The 15,180-nt window shown below is 52.7% G+C and overlaps 2 protein-coding genes across 8 annotated transcripts in view; one reads left to right on the forward strand and one right to left on the reverse strand.

Annotated features, from left to right (window-relative positions):
• The window catches only part of VGLL4 (vestigial like family member 4), a 174,205-nt gene extending 171,288 nt beyond the window's left edge, over positions 1-2,917 (forward strand). For all 5 annotated transcript variants that reach the window (XM_036911375.2, XM_036911376.2, XM_057506600.1 and 2 more), the window contains one exon: positions 376-2,917. In XM_036911375.2, the coding sequence (XP_036767270.1) occupies positions 376-644 (269 nt within the window). In that variant the 3' untranslated portion in view covers positions 645-2,917. The remainder of the gene's footprint in view (positions 1-375) is intronic.
• Positions 2,918-3,072: 155 nt separating this feature from the next.
• The window catches only part of ATG7 (autophagy related 7), a 241,262-nt gene continuing 229,154 nt past the window's right edge, over positions 3,073-15,180 (reverse strand). For all 3 annotated transcript variants that reach the window (XM_057506593.1, XM_057506592.1, XM_057506587.1), the window contains one exon: positions 3,073-3,938. In XM_057506593.1, the coding sequence (XP_057362576.1) occupies positions 3,906-3,938 (33 nt within the window). In that variant the 3' untranslated portion in view covers positions 3,073-3,905. The remainder of the gene's footprint in view (positions 3,939-15,180) is intronic.

The following is a 15,180-nucleotide window of genomic DNA, read 5'->3' on the forward strand; positions in this document are numbered from 1 at the left end:
CTCGTTCCCCAGGGCGTCAGGTGGACTTTGTATTCCTTCTCTATTGTGCTGCAGCCAGAACAGCTACCTTGGAGCTTATTTTTTATTGAGGTTGAAAAAGTGGGTTTTATTTTAGCACATATGCACCCAGTGTTGTGCCTGGCTTGGGTGGGGCAGAGGGGAGAAGCACGTGGGCCCTGACCTCTGGGGTCTTGCCCTAGTTGGGAGGCAGCAAGGTCTACCAGCATTTAATGCCTTCTCTCTTCCCCTGAACTCGCACCTAAGCCAGGGTGGTCAGCACGTCACCGTATTTCAGGTTCAGAGAGGTGATCTGCCTGGGAGGGTGGTGGGCCGTCTGTCCCCAGCTGACCTGAGCACTGTCCTGCCCCCTGACAGCCACCACCTGTGACCCTGTGGTGGAGGAGCACTTCCGCAGGAGCCTGGGCAAGAACTACAAGGAGCCGGAGCCGGCGCCCAACTCAGTGTCCATCACGGGCTCCGTGGACGACCACTTCGCCAAAGCCCTGGGTGACACGTGGCTTCAGATCAAGGCAGCCAAGGACGGCGCGTCCAACAGCCCCGAGTCGGCCTCACGCAGGGGCCAGCCTGCCAGCCCCTCCACGCACATGGTCAGCCACAGTCACTCCCCCTCTGTGGTCTCGTGAAGGGGGCGCCACCCTGGAGCACGACGTCCATCTGCATGGTTTGCCTGAGCTTTGAACAGTCAGTACTTAAAAAATGAGAAAAAAACACAAAAAAATAAAATGGGGGGGTTTGTGGGGGAGGATGGTTTATTTGCAAAAACCATGTCACTGGGATTTTCATTCTGGTTTTGTACGTGCTTGGTGTCCGTCCCCAGGGCCCCTCAAGCATGATTGTAGAAATTGCGTGCGGAACATTGTCTAACGAAGCGCCCGACCTTCCTGCCTCGGGTACCAAAGAAACCTCTGGCGCAGGGCTGCTGCCCTGGCGGGCTGGGCCGCCGGCAACCCAGACGCTGTGTGCTTCCTGAGACCTGGGTGTGTGTGGCTTTGCTTCCAGTGCGTGTCTGTGTGTGCGTCTACTTGAAGAGAACAGAGGACTATTGTGTCTGATTTGCACTATTGGAGGACAAAAGTTGCCCGCCTGACAACTTTTTGTGAGATGCTAGTACGCTGAGGGCAAACTGCTGAGGAAACAGAGGGTTTAAGGATGACATTTCTGTATGGGTTTTTTTGTTTTAATTTTGACAAAACAGCTGTGGAAGGGGAAGTCTCATCCCGGCTACAGGTCTTTATCTAGATTTCAGGTGCTTGCAACTGGGCTGCAGCCTCCCCCAGGCCTGGGCGTTTTCCCCAGCAGTGCGGTCAGCTGGGCCGGAGCTGAGGTGGGAGGGTCCGTAGTGCTCGCCTTGTGGTGCATGTGCTAGTGGAGAAAATAGCTGGTTTCTATTAATTGTATAGACAGTATTTACTAGCTTCTGTTCAGAATTCGTTTATTTTTGTTAGTTACAGTCCTAGATCTCTTACTGCTGGTCCAGTTGTCCCCTAAGGTTTGTACTCGAAATTCATGCTGTTCCCGAGCAGTGCCAGGCTGGCCGGGATGGCGCACACCAGGGTTTTTGCCGCAGGTCGACCTCACCGTTTGTTTTCTGCACCCCTGTCCCGCTCCTTAGTGCCTCCCAGGGGAGTTGGGATTCGTGTCTTCCACTTTCCCTCCCTGCAGAAACCGCACCCTTGAACTCTTGGCTGAACAGCAGACTCCTGACAATCTCTGTAGGTTATTTTGTATGCTTCCTCGTATGCTGGGCCAAGGCCGTATACATTCCTCGGACGTTCTGCCGGCAGTGCTGCATTGCTATCATCGTGTGCTATGTAGTAACAGCTACTAACTAGACCTTAGGTTGACGCCAGCGTGACAGACGCCACTGTGGGTGTCCAGCTGCTCCTCGGCTTGGTGATCGCCCGTCTCCGCCCCCACCCCTGCGGGCTGCCTGCACTGCAGTCCTGCCTTGCCTCCCAGAAGGTGTAGGAAGTCACCTGGCCAGGTGACAGGGCCTGACTGCCGCACCTGCAGGGCAGTGTGGATTCAGGGGAGTCCTCAAGGCTGGTTTTCAGGAGAATTCGGTTTAGCTGGTTGATTGTGAAATTGGCAGGGGGTGGGTGACAAGGTCTGAGGATCGCTCTTGCAGTCACAGGGTGGCTGCAGGTCTTTTAAAAGGCAAAAAGAAAAGCCCTTCTCTTGCCCTGCACGCGTTTCACTCCCACTTAACCGGGCTTCCAGGCTTTCACATTCAGGCCCCCTATATTTTCTGTAGGAAAGATCGTTGAGAACACTTTTTTTATATAGGTAACTTTAAGACCATCATTACGCTGTGCGTAAAGAATGTACAGAGAAATTTGTAGGTATTTTTTGAAGAACAATTAATTTGTTAATGATATGTAGCTATTTAATTTTTCCCTTTCCTATTGTAATCATTCATTTTTTTTTGTTTGGAAAAAAAGTTGATCTTTTTTTGTCGTAGATTTGTGTGTAAAAAAGTGCAGGAACACAGTTAGTCTATGAGAACACTGCATCTGCCTTAACAGCCACCAGTTTGTTACCGCTACAGGCTACTGAGCATCGCCACAGAAGGCCAGCCCGCTGACGGAGGGCTCTGGAGTGCCGGCTCCCCCAGACGGCCGGCAGCCCCAAGGGCGTCACGCTGGGGGGGCCGGGGCCTCCCTATCTGGGATAGGCAGGACCCTTCAGGGGCCTCGGGCGGAGTCCAGCACGGCTCTTCCCAGAGCCCCACCACCCGCAGTGCGTTTGACCATTCTCTCCATGTTTGTAAATCTGTAATATACCATTCTCTGTGGCCTGTTTTTCCTGGAAGAAGAAAAAAAAGGTTTGGCAGGCCATCTTTTTTTTGTACTTAAAAGTAGCCTTAAGAACAATAATAAAGTGCTCTTAAACCACAGACTGTTTGTGGTGCACGGGAGGCCTGGGGAGGGTGGAGGGGCTCATTGGCCCTGTCCCTGTGACTGGGGGTGCCCCTATTTAAGACCCGCAGGGGCTGGAAAACTGCAGTTTTAACCTTATCTTACTCTGAGAAGCATCATTTAACACCCACCCTGCAGCAGTCCTACTCTCGGGGAGTCAGGTTCACACTCAGCATGACCTCGGTTCCAGGCCTTAGGACAGACGCCTGTGCGCAGAAAGGGTGCCTCCCTCTCCGTTCCACACCCGGCTCTGGGGAGGATCGCGGACGTGCCGACCCAGGGCAAGGCAGCGCCAGTGACCCCCTGGCCCCAGAACAAGATAGACGCACATGACAACCGCCCCACCACACACTGGAGTCGGGGCTCCAAGCCACCCATGAGGAAGCCCCTCAGATTGGGGAGCAGGCAGCCCTCGCCTAGCTGTAGGCGAGCAGGCTCAGGAGTCTGGGCCCCAAGGGCCTCGGCAGATGCCAGGATTGGGCCCTGGGCACGTCCTCTGAACAGGGAGGCACAGAGGCTCTGCCCACAGCAGTCCCGTGTGGAGTTCTGGCTTCCTGGGATGAGTGTGTCCCTCCCACCCTGCCCTGCCCGCAGCTCAGTGGCCCTAACGGAGGCCTGCAGTGCCGCCCGGGGCCTCTGCTGCTGCTCCCAGCACGGCGGCAGGAAGAATCCTCGGAGCTTGACTATCAAACGTGTGGTGACAAGAAAAAGAACTGCTCGGGGTTGGGGGAGTAGAGTCCCAGATCAGCGGCAACGCCAAAGCCAAGGTTATTATTCAGCTCAGAACTGCTAGGATGAGGACAGAGAATACCAGAAGCTCCTGGGCAGCAGGAGGTAGGCCCCAGTTCTCAAGAGGTGGGCAGTCTTCAGGGGCTCAGGGTCCAGCATCTCCCGTCCTGGGATAGCAGTCCTGCTCCAGCGACCAAGAGCCCCCCAGCAGGCAGCCCAGGAGCAGCCGGTGCCCCGTCAGACAGTCTCATCGTCACTCATGTCCCAGATCTGCGTGGAGAAGAGGAGACGTTCAGGGTGTGCAGCTGCCCGGGTGCCGACAGGCGCTGTCTCCGCCCTGTGCACTTGTGATGTCTGCAAGAGGATCAGCAGCTCCCGTCTGCAGACGACATTGGGCGGGGGACTCACAACTCCTTTGTCACTAGGGACTGACATTCCTTTCTTGGATAATGAAACCGAATCTCAGAGAAGTGAAATCACTTGCTGAGGGCCTCACTGGTGAGCCGAGTGAAGACCCCTCACCTCACCAGCACCACCCACTATCCCACATCAGCTCTTCTCCACCTGCCCCCTCCTCACTGCCCATCCACCCTCCGGAAGGCGAGCTCCCTGAGGCCGGGGAGGCACCCACCTGGGTGGCCTGTCAGCTGTGGTCCAGGTGCCACCCAGACAAACACTAGAGAGCTGGCCATCCCTGGAGAGAAAGCCCTCCGCTCGCCATCCCCATGTGGCCTAGGACAGGGCGGTGGAGACACCCAGATCCTGCCTCTGTTCCTCAGTGTGCCCTCGGGCAGGGCCCTGACCGGCCTGGCTCGCTCTTTGGCCATCTGCAGGGCTCCCGGGTGCCAAGCCCACGGCCAGCACACAGGTCCTGGGTCTCCTCGCTCCCCAGGGGCCTGGTCCCTGAACTTATGCCTTCAGACTTTGAAAATTCCTAGAATTGGTTGCAAAAGGCCACCTTAGCGCTAGCAGAGCAGAGAGAAAGAACATCATGTTTACACGCGCTGGGCCCAGGGAGATGGGGAGGCCCAGCCAAGGTAAATATCAACACCAGCTTGGCTTTCAAAATCAAAGATGTAGAAAATAAATACAGAGAAGGAAATTTCCTGTCTCCTGAGGCCCCAGCCACCACGGCTGAGAGCTGGTGTGCGGGGGGCGGAGGGGTGCCTCTCACACCCACCCCTCCATTTCTACCTGTACCCTATGGTCCCAAGATAATAGGATGGGGGGTACAGGAGCTAATTCTCGGGTCCAGTGACCCCAGTGTGGCCAGGCAGGCCCTGTCCCCTCAGGTGGGGGTTGGTAATAAGGGGCAGGGAGCCCACGTTCCCAGCAAAGCCTGCACTTACGGGCCTCCGGACCTGGTAACCCTCCAGGTCTGCCCATCTGGGTGTGGAGACGAGTCGCCACATCCCACTGGGGAACTCATCCATTCTTTCACTCACTCAGTAAGCACATCTCTGGAGCAGCCCCTGTGCTCTGGAGACCTGGGACAAATACTCCCCCCTCCAGTCCTCACAGCAGCCTGCCAGGTATAGGTGGACAAGCTGAGAGGTAAGGCAGCTTGTCCAGGATCACACAGCAAGTAAGGGGGTGCACAGATGAATGGAAAAAGTGAACAAAAAAGGGCTGCATGAGGGGGAATGATGGGGTTGAGCCTTGGGGGGGGCGGGAGCTGTAGACCTCTGCAGCCTACTTAGGGAGCCCCTAGCCAGGGCCTGGGGGTCCAGGCTCAGGGCAAGGCTTTCTGGGAAAGCAGAAGCCTCCATCCATTTGGCCATCTCTTCCATGGGGGAGGGTGCCCAGCACCTCTGCACACAGTGGAGGGGGCCGGAAAGGGTCCTGGTGCTGCCCCTTGCTCCTGGCACAGGCCAGAGGGTTGAGTGATGGGACCATATGGGGGTGCGGAGGTGGGAGGGTAGATGTTGCATAATTTCTCTGATTTTCCAGAATGAGTTTCCTGGGCTGAGATGGGTTTCTCTACCAGGGAGGGCAGCCCTTTTCCCATCTGCCAGGCTCAGGAAGACAGAGCAATCTTCGTTTTAAAACTCCAGAAACTTATGCCTCAACAATTACCATATGATCTGACTTAAATGTGGAATCTGAAAAAAAGCCCAACTTCTAGAACCAGACAGTCGGTGGGTGATTGCCAAGGGGCTGGGGATGTCGATCAGAGGGCACAAGTGTTCACTTACAAGTGGGGTAAGTTCTGGGTATCTAATGGACAGCATGGTGATTATAATAAAAAATATATACTTGAAACGTACTAAGAGTAGGTTTTGATTGTGGCAATATTTCACAGTGTATATGCATATTAAATCATCATGTGTACCTTAAAAAATATCACATTGTGCAACCATTCCTCAATATAGAGCTAAGGGAAGAAACTTGTCTCCTCCCCTCTTGAGTATGGACTCTCAGAGGGGCCAGGATTGCTCTGCTCCCTCTTGTACCCTCAGCCTTGGCACAGCACCTGGGAGAGAAGGGGCCCCGTGTAGGCCCTCTTAATGAAAGAAGGTTGTACTAAATTGGCAAATATTTAAAAAATGTTAATACTCAGTGCTGACAAGCGTATGGCAAAACACTTCCAGAAAGAATATAAATTAGTAGCACATTTCTAAAAAGAAGAGCTTTGGCAATATGTAACACAAAACTTTAAAAATGTTTGTACCCTAAGGAAGAAAGAAATTATCTATTTTTGCAGATGATATTCAAGTATACCTAGGAAACCCAAGAAAACACATGCTGAGATGAATACAATGACGGATGTTCAGTAAGATAGCCAGCTAACGTTAAGTTACAGCCTTCTTATATACAAATGACATCCAGTTAGAAAACATTACAAGAGAGGAACCCATTTTAAGAGCAGAGAAAAAGATAAATTACCAGGGAATAAACCTAATAGGAAATGTGCGACATCTCTTTCTCTCTATATATATGAGACAACCATCACCACCTTCAAAACAGCCCTGCAACAGTCCTCACAAGAATCTTACCAAAAGTGAACTGAAACTAATGCTTTTGTATGGGATGACTCAATAGCAATAAAGATGTTGACTTTTCCCAAGTTAATATATAAATTCACCACAATCTCAATTTTAAAAAATCAAGTATCTTTTCTGGAGTGAGGCAAGTTATACAGGAAAACCTTTGAAAAGAGAAGGCTCCCCCACTGTGTGTGTAAGCATGTCATAAAGTCATAATCAAGAGAGGGTTGCATCAGCATGAGACTAGATGGACCAATGGAACAAAATGAGTCCAGAAACAAGAGAATGGAATGTGCAAGTACATACAGAAATTTAGTATTTTAATGATAAAGGTCTGGGGAATGTGATCTCAAATCCTTAGGAAAGGATGGTGTTTTTAGTAGATGATATGAGGATGATGGATAGTCACTTGCAAAAAGATAAAATTGACTCCATGCCTCTTACTGTACATCAGAATCAACTGCAAATGGAACAGACCTAAATGTGAGAAAAAGTGAAAACATAAAAATACTGGATGTAAACGTAGATGGATTTCTTTATAATCTGGGAGCACAGAGTCCATGACCTGAGGCCTATATGTAAGAAGAACAAACACTGCATTATGTAAAAACACAAATGGAGTTCTGCATGGAAAAACTACAAGCAAAGTCAAAGAGACAACAAACTGGGAGAAAACATAAAAGGCTAATCTCACCAGTAGAAAATTGTTCTTAAAAACCGAAAAAAACCCCAATAAAACTACTTTTTAAAACAGGCTTTTTAACACACAAGAAAAGATGCTCAACCTTACTCAAAGGAAGAGAAATGCTCAGGTTTCTTAGGATGCAAAATATACCAAGCAGGAAAGTAAAACTGATCAGGTCTTCACAAAAATCACAACTTCTGTTCTCTGAAAGATACTGCTATGAAAATGAAAGGGCATATACCACCGACTAAGAGAAAATACAGTGTATATAAGAGGATTATACCCAGAATATATAAAGAACCCTTACAGCTCAAAGAGAACCTGACTGTCAAAAAATGGACAAAAGAGCCCTTGTCTAGCTTGGATTAATACTTAGTCTATAGGCACAGACCTGATCATCTACATTTGCCCTCTTACAGCACTATATTATGTTTTCTACCTTTATCTTGCATCTACCTACCACTTCAGCATTTTATTAAAAAAATAAGGGAGAAATGTGGGATTCACATATAAATCAAGTATAAAAATCAAACAAATAATATTTGACTTGATTGTTTATAGTTCATGATGCGTGATCAAAACCAAAAGTTTCTGTGATATGACTGCCCTTGTACTGTTCACCATGTAAGAACTTATTCACTATGTAAGAAATTGTTCACCATGTAAGAACTTGTTCGTTATGCTTCAGAAGATTGGAGACTGTTGAGAAATAGGCTTGGGGTTGATTAATGACTGTGCATTGAGTCCCCTATACAGAATTTTATTGTTGTTAACAACCATTTGATCAATAAATATGAGAGATGCCCTCTCAAAAAAAAAAAAACAAAAAAAAAATGGGCAAAAGATGTGAAAGACACTTCACTGAAGAGGAGCTACAACAGCCAGTAAGAACCCGAAACGATGTTCTGCATCCTACTCCTCAGGGAAATGCGGACATTTTACACCACAGAGAGGCGCCATGGTGCACTTTGTAGAATGGCCAGACTGAAAAGGCTGGCAACACCAAAGGTCTGTGAGGGTGCGGAGCAGCGGGAGCTCGTGCTGCCGCCTGGTGAGAGCGCGAGCCGGCACAGCACTGGGAAAGAGATCTGGGCGACTGAGGAGGTACCACACACTCCCCTGGGAGGAGCCAGCCATTCCACTCCTACTGGCCCCAGAGAGACAAGAATGTATGTTCTTAACAGCTTTATTCAAAGTAGGCACAACCAGAATCCACCCACATGTCCACTGGTAGGCAAACAAGTGCTGCGTAGCCAAATACTCCCCATCAAGAAACAGTGCTGGTGTGCAGCGGCACACATGGGTCTCAGGTGCCATGCCTAGCCAGCACCCAGACATGAAGGACACATACCGTGTACAATGTGTTTATGAGATTCTGGAAGTGGCAAAACTAATCTATGGTAACCGAAACGAGATAATTTGTCACAACTCACCAAGCTATGCACTTCAAATGGGTGCATTTTATTGCACGTAAGTCATGCCTCAATAAAGTTCAGTTTTTAGATTGGCAAAAATCCCAAAGCTTTGTGATACATTCTGTTTGGGAAACCAGCACTGCTACAATGCTAGTGGGGTGGAGTGTCCCTACAGAGGACCCTCTGGCGCTGTCCAACAGAATGACTTATCTTAACTTTTGACCCTGCAAGCTCACGTCAGGAGTCTAGCCTAGAGATACACTCCCACAAATCATATCCAGAGCTGCATGGGCCGTTAGGAGAAAGGCCTGGACACAAGCCGACAGCCTCAGATGGGAACCAGCTAATACACCCGTCACTGCACAGCCACACCACGGACCAGTGTGGCCCTAAAATGCAGTGAGAGCTCGCCCAGTGAGCACTAGGGGGCCATTTCCAGGGTTTGCTTTGTGAAACAAGAATGGAGAGTGTGGCATGTCACCATTTCAGAAGGAAGTGAAAATAATATTTTTATGTTCCTTAAAAAATTTCACAAACATAAACACAGAAATGATAGACCAGATACTGAATGGCAAGCTACAGTCGGTGGGTGAATGGAGATGAGGCTGCCTGGGGCATATCTTTTGCTTTGAGAATCAGGTAAATATTTACATATTTGAAAAATTAAAAAGAAACCAAAAGCACAACAATAAAAACAAAACACTTTTGTCCTTCAGAAGATACTATTAAAGTGAAAAGACAACTCAGACGGAGAGACGATTTGCAAATCATATATACACTAAGGGACTTATATCTAGACCATTTACAACCCAGTAATAGAAAGACAAATAACCCAATTAAAAAATGAGCAAAGGAACTTGTCCAAAAAAGACATAAATATCTAAGAAGCCCATGAAAAGTTACTTGGACATTATCAGTCGTCAGGAAAATGCAAATCAAAACAACAGGGGAAGACTACTCCATACCCATTAGGATGCCTTTAGTCAAAAGGTCAGGGAATAACAAATATTGGTGAAGACTTGGAGAAACTGGAATGCTCAGACGTTGCAAGGGAGAATGTAAATGGTGCAGCCACTTTGGAAAGCAGTCTGGCACTTCCTCACACAGTTAAACAGAGTCAACATATGACCCTGCGATCCCACCTAGGTGTATACCCAAGGGAAATGAAAACATTATGTCCAAACACTTGTATACAAATATTTAATTATTTGTAATAGTCAAAAAGCAGAAACCCACACATCTACCACCTGATGAATGGGAAACGTGATCTGTCCATACAGCTGAATATTATTCAGCCAGACACCTGCCTGCACTCAATTTTCTCAAAAGCCTGATGAAACTGGGGTGACCACTCCCATTTTACAAAGAAGGCAACTGAGGCTCAGGAAATTAAACAGCTTGTCAAGGAGGCTGAGCTAGTAAGGGGTAGAGCAGAGGCTGTTTCCACTTTACTCACCACTGCCTTCTTGTTAATCATAATTCCTTCTAAAAACGATGAAGGACGGTCTACAAAGCCTGCTTCCTGGACCAACACTGACGTGCTGATGCACAGAGTGGCCGACAGCACATGAGGACGGCGGGTAAGCCCTGGGCAGGCGAAAGGCCAGGCCCGCCTGCAGGGCCCTGACCTCGCAGGTGGTGAGCCTGAGCTTCTGCCCTGAGGCTCAGAGCCCGTGCTGCTCCCGGGGGCGGCCTCCCGGGTCAGAGCCTAGCCTGAGCCCCACTGCCCTGTCCCCAGGCTGCTGCCCGGCAGCCATGCTGGGCCTCCCCTCTGCAGTAGGCAGACCGTCCAGCTATGGGCCTCGCCATGAGGGGCCGGGGAGAATGTATGGGTAGACCACACACCCCCAGAGGGCCCCAAGGGCTCCCTTTCCATTTCTCCTAACAAGACACACGTTTTGAGAGGAGCCGTTTGTCATCAGTTTCAAACTTGTGTCCCATTTCTGGGCCACAGTGCCTGGAGCCTGCCATGACCTAAGGTCTTTTATAAACACGGTAATTAGCCTGTGAATGGCAGTTATATTTATGTGTGTGTGTGCAAAGCATCCATTTGTTAAATGTAAACATACCACATTTAAAATATACCACAATTTTTGAAATCTGGTTTGGCATTTCTTCACTTTTTAATATAAATATGGCAATACCCAGACGTCTCCAGGCCTCTGCGTGGTCCTGCCACCCGTACCTCCTCACCTCACCAGGACCCACATAGTACGTGTCTTTCTGCTGGGAGAGGCAGAGGGCAGGGAGCCCTGGGGGTGGCATTTGCAGGGGGCCCAGGCTTGGGCTTCCCCTGCAGCCTGCCCAGCCACGGTTCTGCACACTTGCCGAAGAATGAAGGCCTTCCTGTTGGCAACGAATCCGCTACAGCCACTCATTCCTTCACTCGTGCACACTCACTCAGAAAACATTTCCCGGGCAGTGGGGTGCTGTGGGGAGGGGTGCACTTTCTGCCTGTCCAGGTGGTCAGTAACTTCCGCCAAACCACGGGGACAGTGGGTGTCATGAACCCCATTTCTTCTATGAGGAGTGGGGGTCTGGAATTCTATAAGCCTTTTCTGAGCACTTCCAGGAGGTGCCTGAGACCAGGGGAGGAAGAGGACAGGATTCGCCCTTAAAACGGCTCCAGACAGATTTTGGGGGCCAGCGGGCCAGAGAGCCATGTGCCCACAGGAGGGCCGAGCCAGGCTGGGCTGTCAGCCGAGGCCCAGAGGGCAGAGTGGGGCTTGTGCTATGCCCCTGTGCTGGCTCCCCGATGTCTGGGGCAGGGGCAGGGGCAGGAAGGGCGGGAGGAGGTGGCCTGGCAGGAGGAGCTGAGTGGGGAGAAGCGGAGGGCAGGCTGTGGGCCGCATCTCCCTCAGCCCGGGCATCTGCGTGGGCCTCCGCCTGGTGCCCCACTGGAGACACCTGGGGGGCCTGAGGAGGAAGGCGGAGCCGCCTTCAGGGTCGCCTGCACGCTCTGCATGCCGGGCAGACAGTACACTCTGCTATCCTTGGGTGGCGCTCGCCCGCCGTTGCTGTCCTTGCATCTGCCCAGCCCTCTGGCACCCTTCACACAGGGAAGGTGCGATCCATGCTCTTTTCTGGGCCACGAGGCCTGGGCCCAAGCCCCGCCCGCCTCCCCAAGCCTCGCTCCAGGACGCTGGGCGCTCACCCCTCGGGGCTGCTGCATACGCGCTCTCCTCCGACATGGACACCCCCACCCAGGACGCCCTGCTTGGCGTGGCGGCTTGGCATCTTCCCTGGTCACCCACCTAAAGCGGCCTCCCCTCCATTCTCTGGCCTCACAACCACCTCAGCTCCTCCAGAGCCCCTGCTGGAATCTGGTACCACGTCTGAATTTGCGCATTTGCCTGACTCCCCGGGGGACCGAGGGGAGGGTCGTGTCTTGCTTCCCTGTGTCCCTGCCCCGCACAGAGCCTGGCCGAACACATAGCTTTTGAATGAACAGTGATTCAGAACCATCTGCTGTGGGTATGATGCCCCAGTAGACATAAGAAAGGGAAACTTGGTGTGAACATAATACCAAAAAATCAAACAGTAAAGAAAAAAAGGGTCCCTCAGTCCAGCTGGCTGCTGGGGACTCTGGCAGGAGCCCATGAGGTAAGCGGCCCACAGGCCAACTTTCCAAGGGAGGCCTGGGCTCACCCCACAGACGCTCTTCCGCCCCTTGCTGGGCCTGGGCCTGCCTGTAGGGTCCCAAACCGGACCCTGGGAATGCGGAGAGGATGACAGGGTAATTCTTGCCTGGACTCCCTGGGGCCCCAGCGCAGGACAGGTGCTGGTCAGAGAGCACACACTGTACGCAGCGGCTGGGGGACCCCCTGGGCTCCCTGAGACCAAGCTGCTCCTGGAGCCACTCATGCAGCACGTGCCTGGGGAGGGCAGCAGGAGGTGCCGCTGGGTAAAGGGCCAGGTTCTGACTTCCCACCTCCCAGATTCCCGCCTGGAGCACCCGTCGTACCACCGGGACTGGGCCAGACCAGGAATATGCCTGCGCCCTCTCATAGCAAGTCCACAGCATGGGGGGCAGAGCGTGTGCCCCAGGGTCCAGAAGCCCCTGCGGCCAAGGGGGGCTGTGGTGAGCTGCTGGGGCAGGCAGGTGCCGGTGGCACGGGCCAAGGAGGGCAGGCAGAGGGCACAGTCCACACAAGGAGGGCTGGCCAGAGGATGAGGGCCACCCCGGGCACCCCCTGCCCACATCCTGCAGGGACTTCAGGTGCCCTAGGTGTTTGTCCCTGCAGCCAGGGCCCCTTGCCTGCCTTTTGCCCTCCTTGGGTGGGGGGGAAATGCTTCCCCTCCTGCTGCCGCCCTGCCTGGCACCCACTCTCTGCCTCTAGCCTTGCCTCTGCTGGGCACCAGATTTGGGGGAGGAAGAAGACCCAGCCCTTGTCCAGGAACCCCGGCCCCAAGCTCAGCCTTCCAGACCCTTGGCAGCCAAGGACAGGGGTGCTGGGACTTCTGCACAGCACCAGCTCCCTGTTGCCTGGGGCATTTGTCACCAGCCTTCCCACCCCCAAGGTGCCAGCTTGGGGACCCAGTGGGCGCCACACCACACCCCCACTGCAGCAGGGGTCCTCGCAACGATTTAAGGTTTTACTAGAGAGAAACAGCTGAGGCCAGGGCACCTGGTAAGATGCAAGTAACGGGGCTCCAGAGGCGAGTGGAAGCAGGCAGAAGGCTGAGAGGAGAGGTGACCTGCTTGTGTTGGCGGCAGGATGGGCACCGCGGCCCCTGTGGCGGGGCTGGGAGGACGCCCCGTCTGGCTGCGCAGCCAATCAAAGGCCCCGGGAGGGAGGAGGCAGGCCAGAACCTCGGCACATGTGGCTTGCACGCCACCTTCGGGGCCTCTGTCCCCCAGCCCAGCCTCTCTTCCCCAAAGATGCTCAGGGCTGCAGCTGACAAGGGGGGAGATCTGAACAAACGGCCTCTTGCCTCAGACCTTAGACCCAGGAGAAGACAGGCCAGCACACCAGGCCTGCATGCAGGGAAGAGCTGGGGGCCCAGTAACCCCTAAGTTCACTGCAAAGGACCAAGAACACAGCTGACACTTGGGAGAGAGAGACAGGGACAGGATGCCCTGGAGAGAGGGGCCCAGGGGGTGTCGTCTTCACGGAGGCTGAGAGGGGAAGGCGCAGACAGCAGGCTGCTGAGAGCAGCTACTAGGCCGGGAGGAGGAAGGGAGGACAAGGTCAAGGCTGCAGCTCCTCCGACCTCAGGTGGCAACACCCCCTGGCAGGGGTCTCCATGACATCCTCCTAAGGAAGGGCTGCTTGTTTCTACCTTCCCGCCAGGGCTGCAACGGGCCTCCGAGGCCTGGGCAGAGGGGCACAGAGGCAGGGGGAGAAGGCGTGTCCCAGGGGGACAGGAGGCTCAGCCCATGCCGGGGGCTGGGAAAGAGAAGTGCTGACCCCGGGCTAGGACCCCGTCCCCCCTTCACCACCAGGGGGACTGCGCGGGAGGGCCTGGCCCACGTGTAGGACGAGTACTGGGCAGGCATTAAACATGTTATCCAGCAAGTTTCAATGACATGAGAAAATGATCAGAAATGTATGAATATAAAGAAGAAACACACATGCATGGTTAAAAAAACAGCCAGGAGTAAAACAAAATTGAACAGTAACCTTGGAGTGGGGAAATCCTGGGCGCAAATCCTTGTCCTTCATTTTAGAATTGCTATGCCTCAGACTCCGTGTAAAGAGCTGGGCTTCAGGGACCCTGGGGTGAGCACTGGGCTGCAGGGAGAGACCTGCCCGGCCCGTGCACAGGGATTCAGCACCCGTGGTTTTTGTTTTTTCCCTCCCAGGAAGTGCTGAGAACAAAGTAAGAAACCTCCTGCCACGGAGGAAATGCTGCTGCTTTAACTCTGGCCTCCTCAGTGAGGCTTCCGTGAAGGCCCTGGAATTCCCAGCCAGCAGCAAGGCGGCCAGGGCCCCTGCTGTATGTAGCGGCCTCCCTCTGGGCAGGTCCTTAACGGAGTGCCAAGTCTCCGAGCTGTGACAGTGTTTACTGCCTAAAGACAAGGGCGCCGCCGAGCCCCGCGACGGGGGTCAGTCAAGTGCACACCCTGAGGAGCAGCCTGGGTCTGGGCTCTCAGCTCCTCGGCACCAAATGCCAGGCAGAGGCCGAGGATGACTAACAGCAGGGTGCACAGTCCGGGCTTCAGCTCCTTCGGGGGCATGTGGGAGACGGGCGGCCGGCCCTGGGCTTGTTTGCTCTCTTCCCGGCTTTAAAACACGTTTTTCAAATTAGGTGGTAAAAATACAGGGCAATTTCTGTGGCACCACTTTCTTTAAAGATATGATTTATGTGTTTGGCCTACATCTTACATGAAATGGTTATTGAGATAAATGGCTGTGCTGGAGGCTGCAAATGGTTTCCATCATGTAGTCCTTTTCAGTTCCTTAGGAAACTTTCTGAAAAGT

The sequence above is a fragment of the Manis pentadactyla genome, chromosome 1 (assembly GCF_030020395.1).
Source record: "Manis pentadactyla isolate mManPen7 chromosome 1, mManPen7.hap1, whole genome shotgun sequence".
Taxonomy (NCBI): domain Eukaryota; kingdom Metazoa; phylum Chordata; class Mammalia; order Pholidota; family Manidae; genus Manis; species Manis pentadactyla.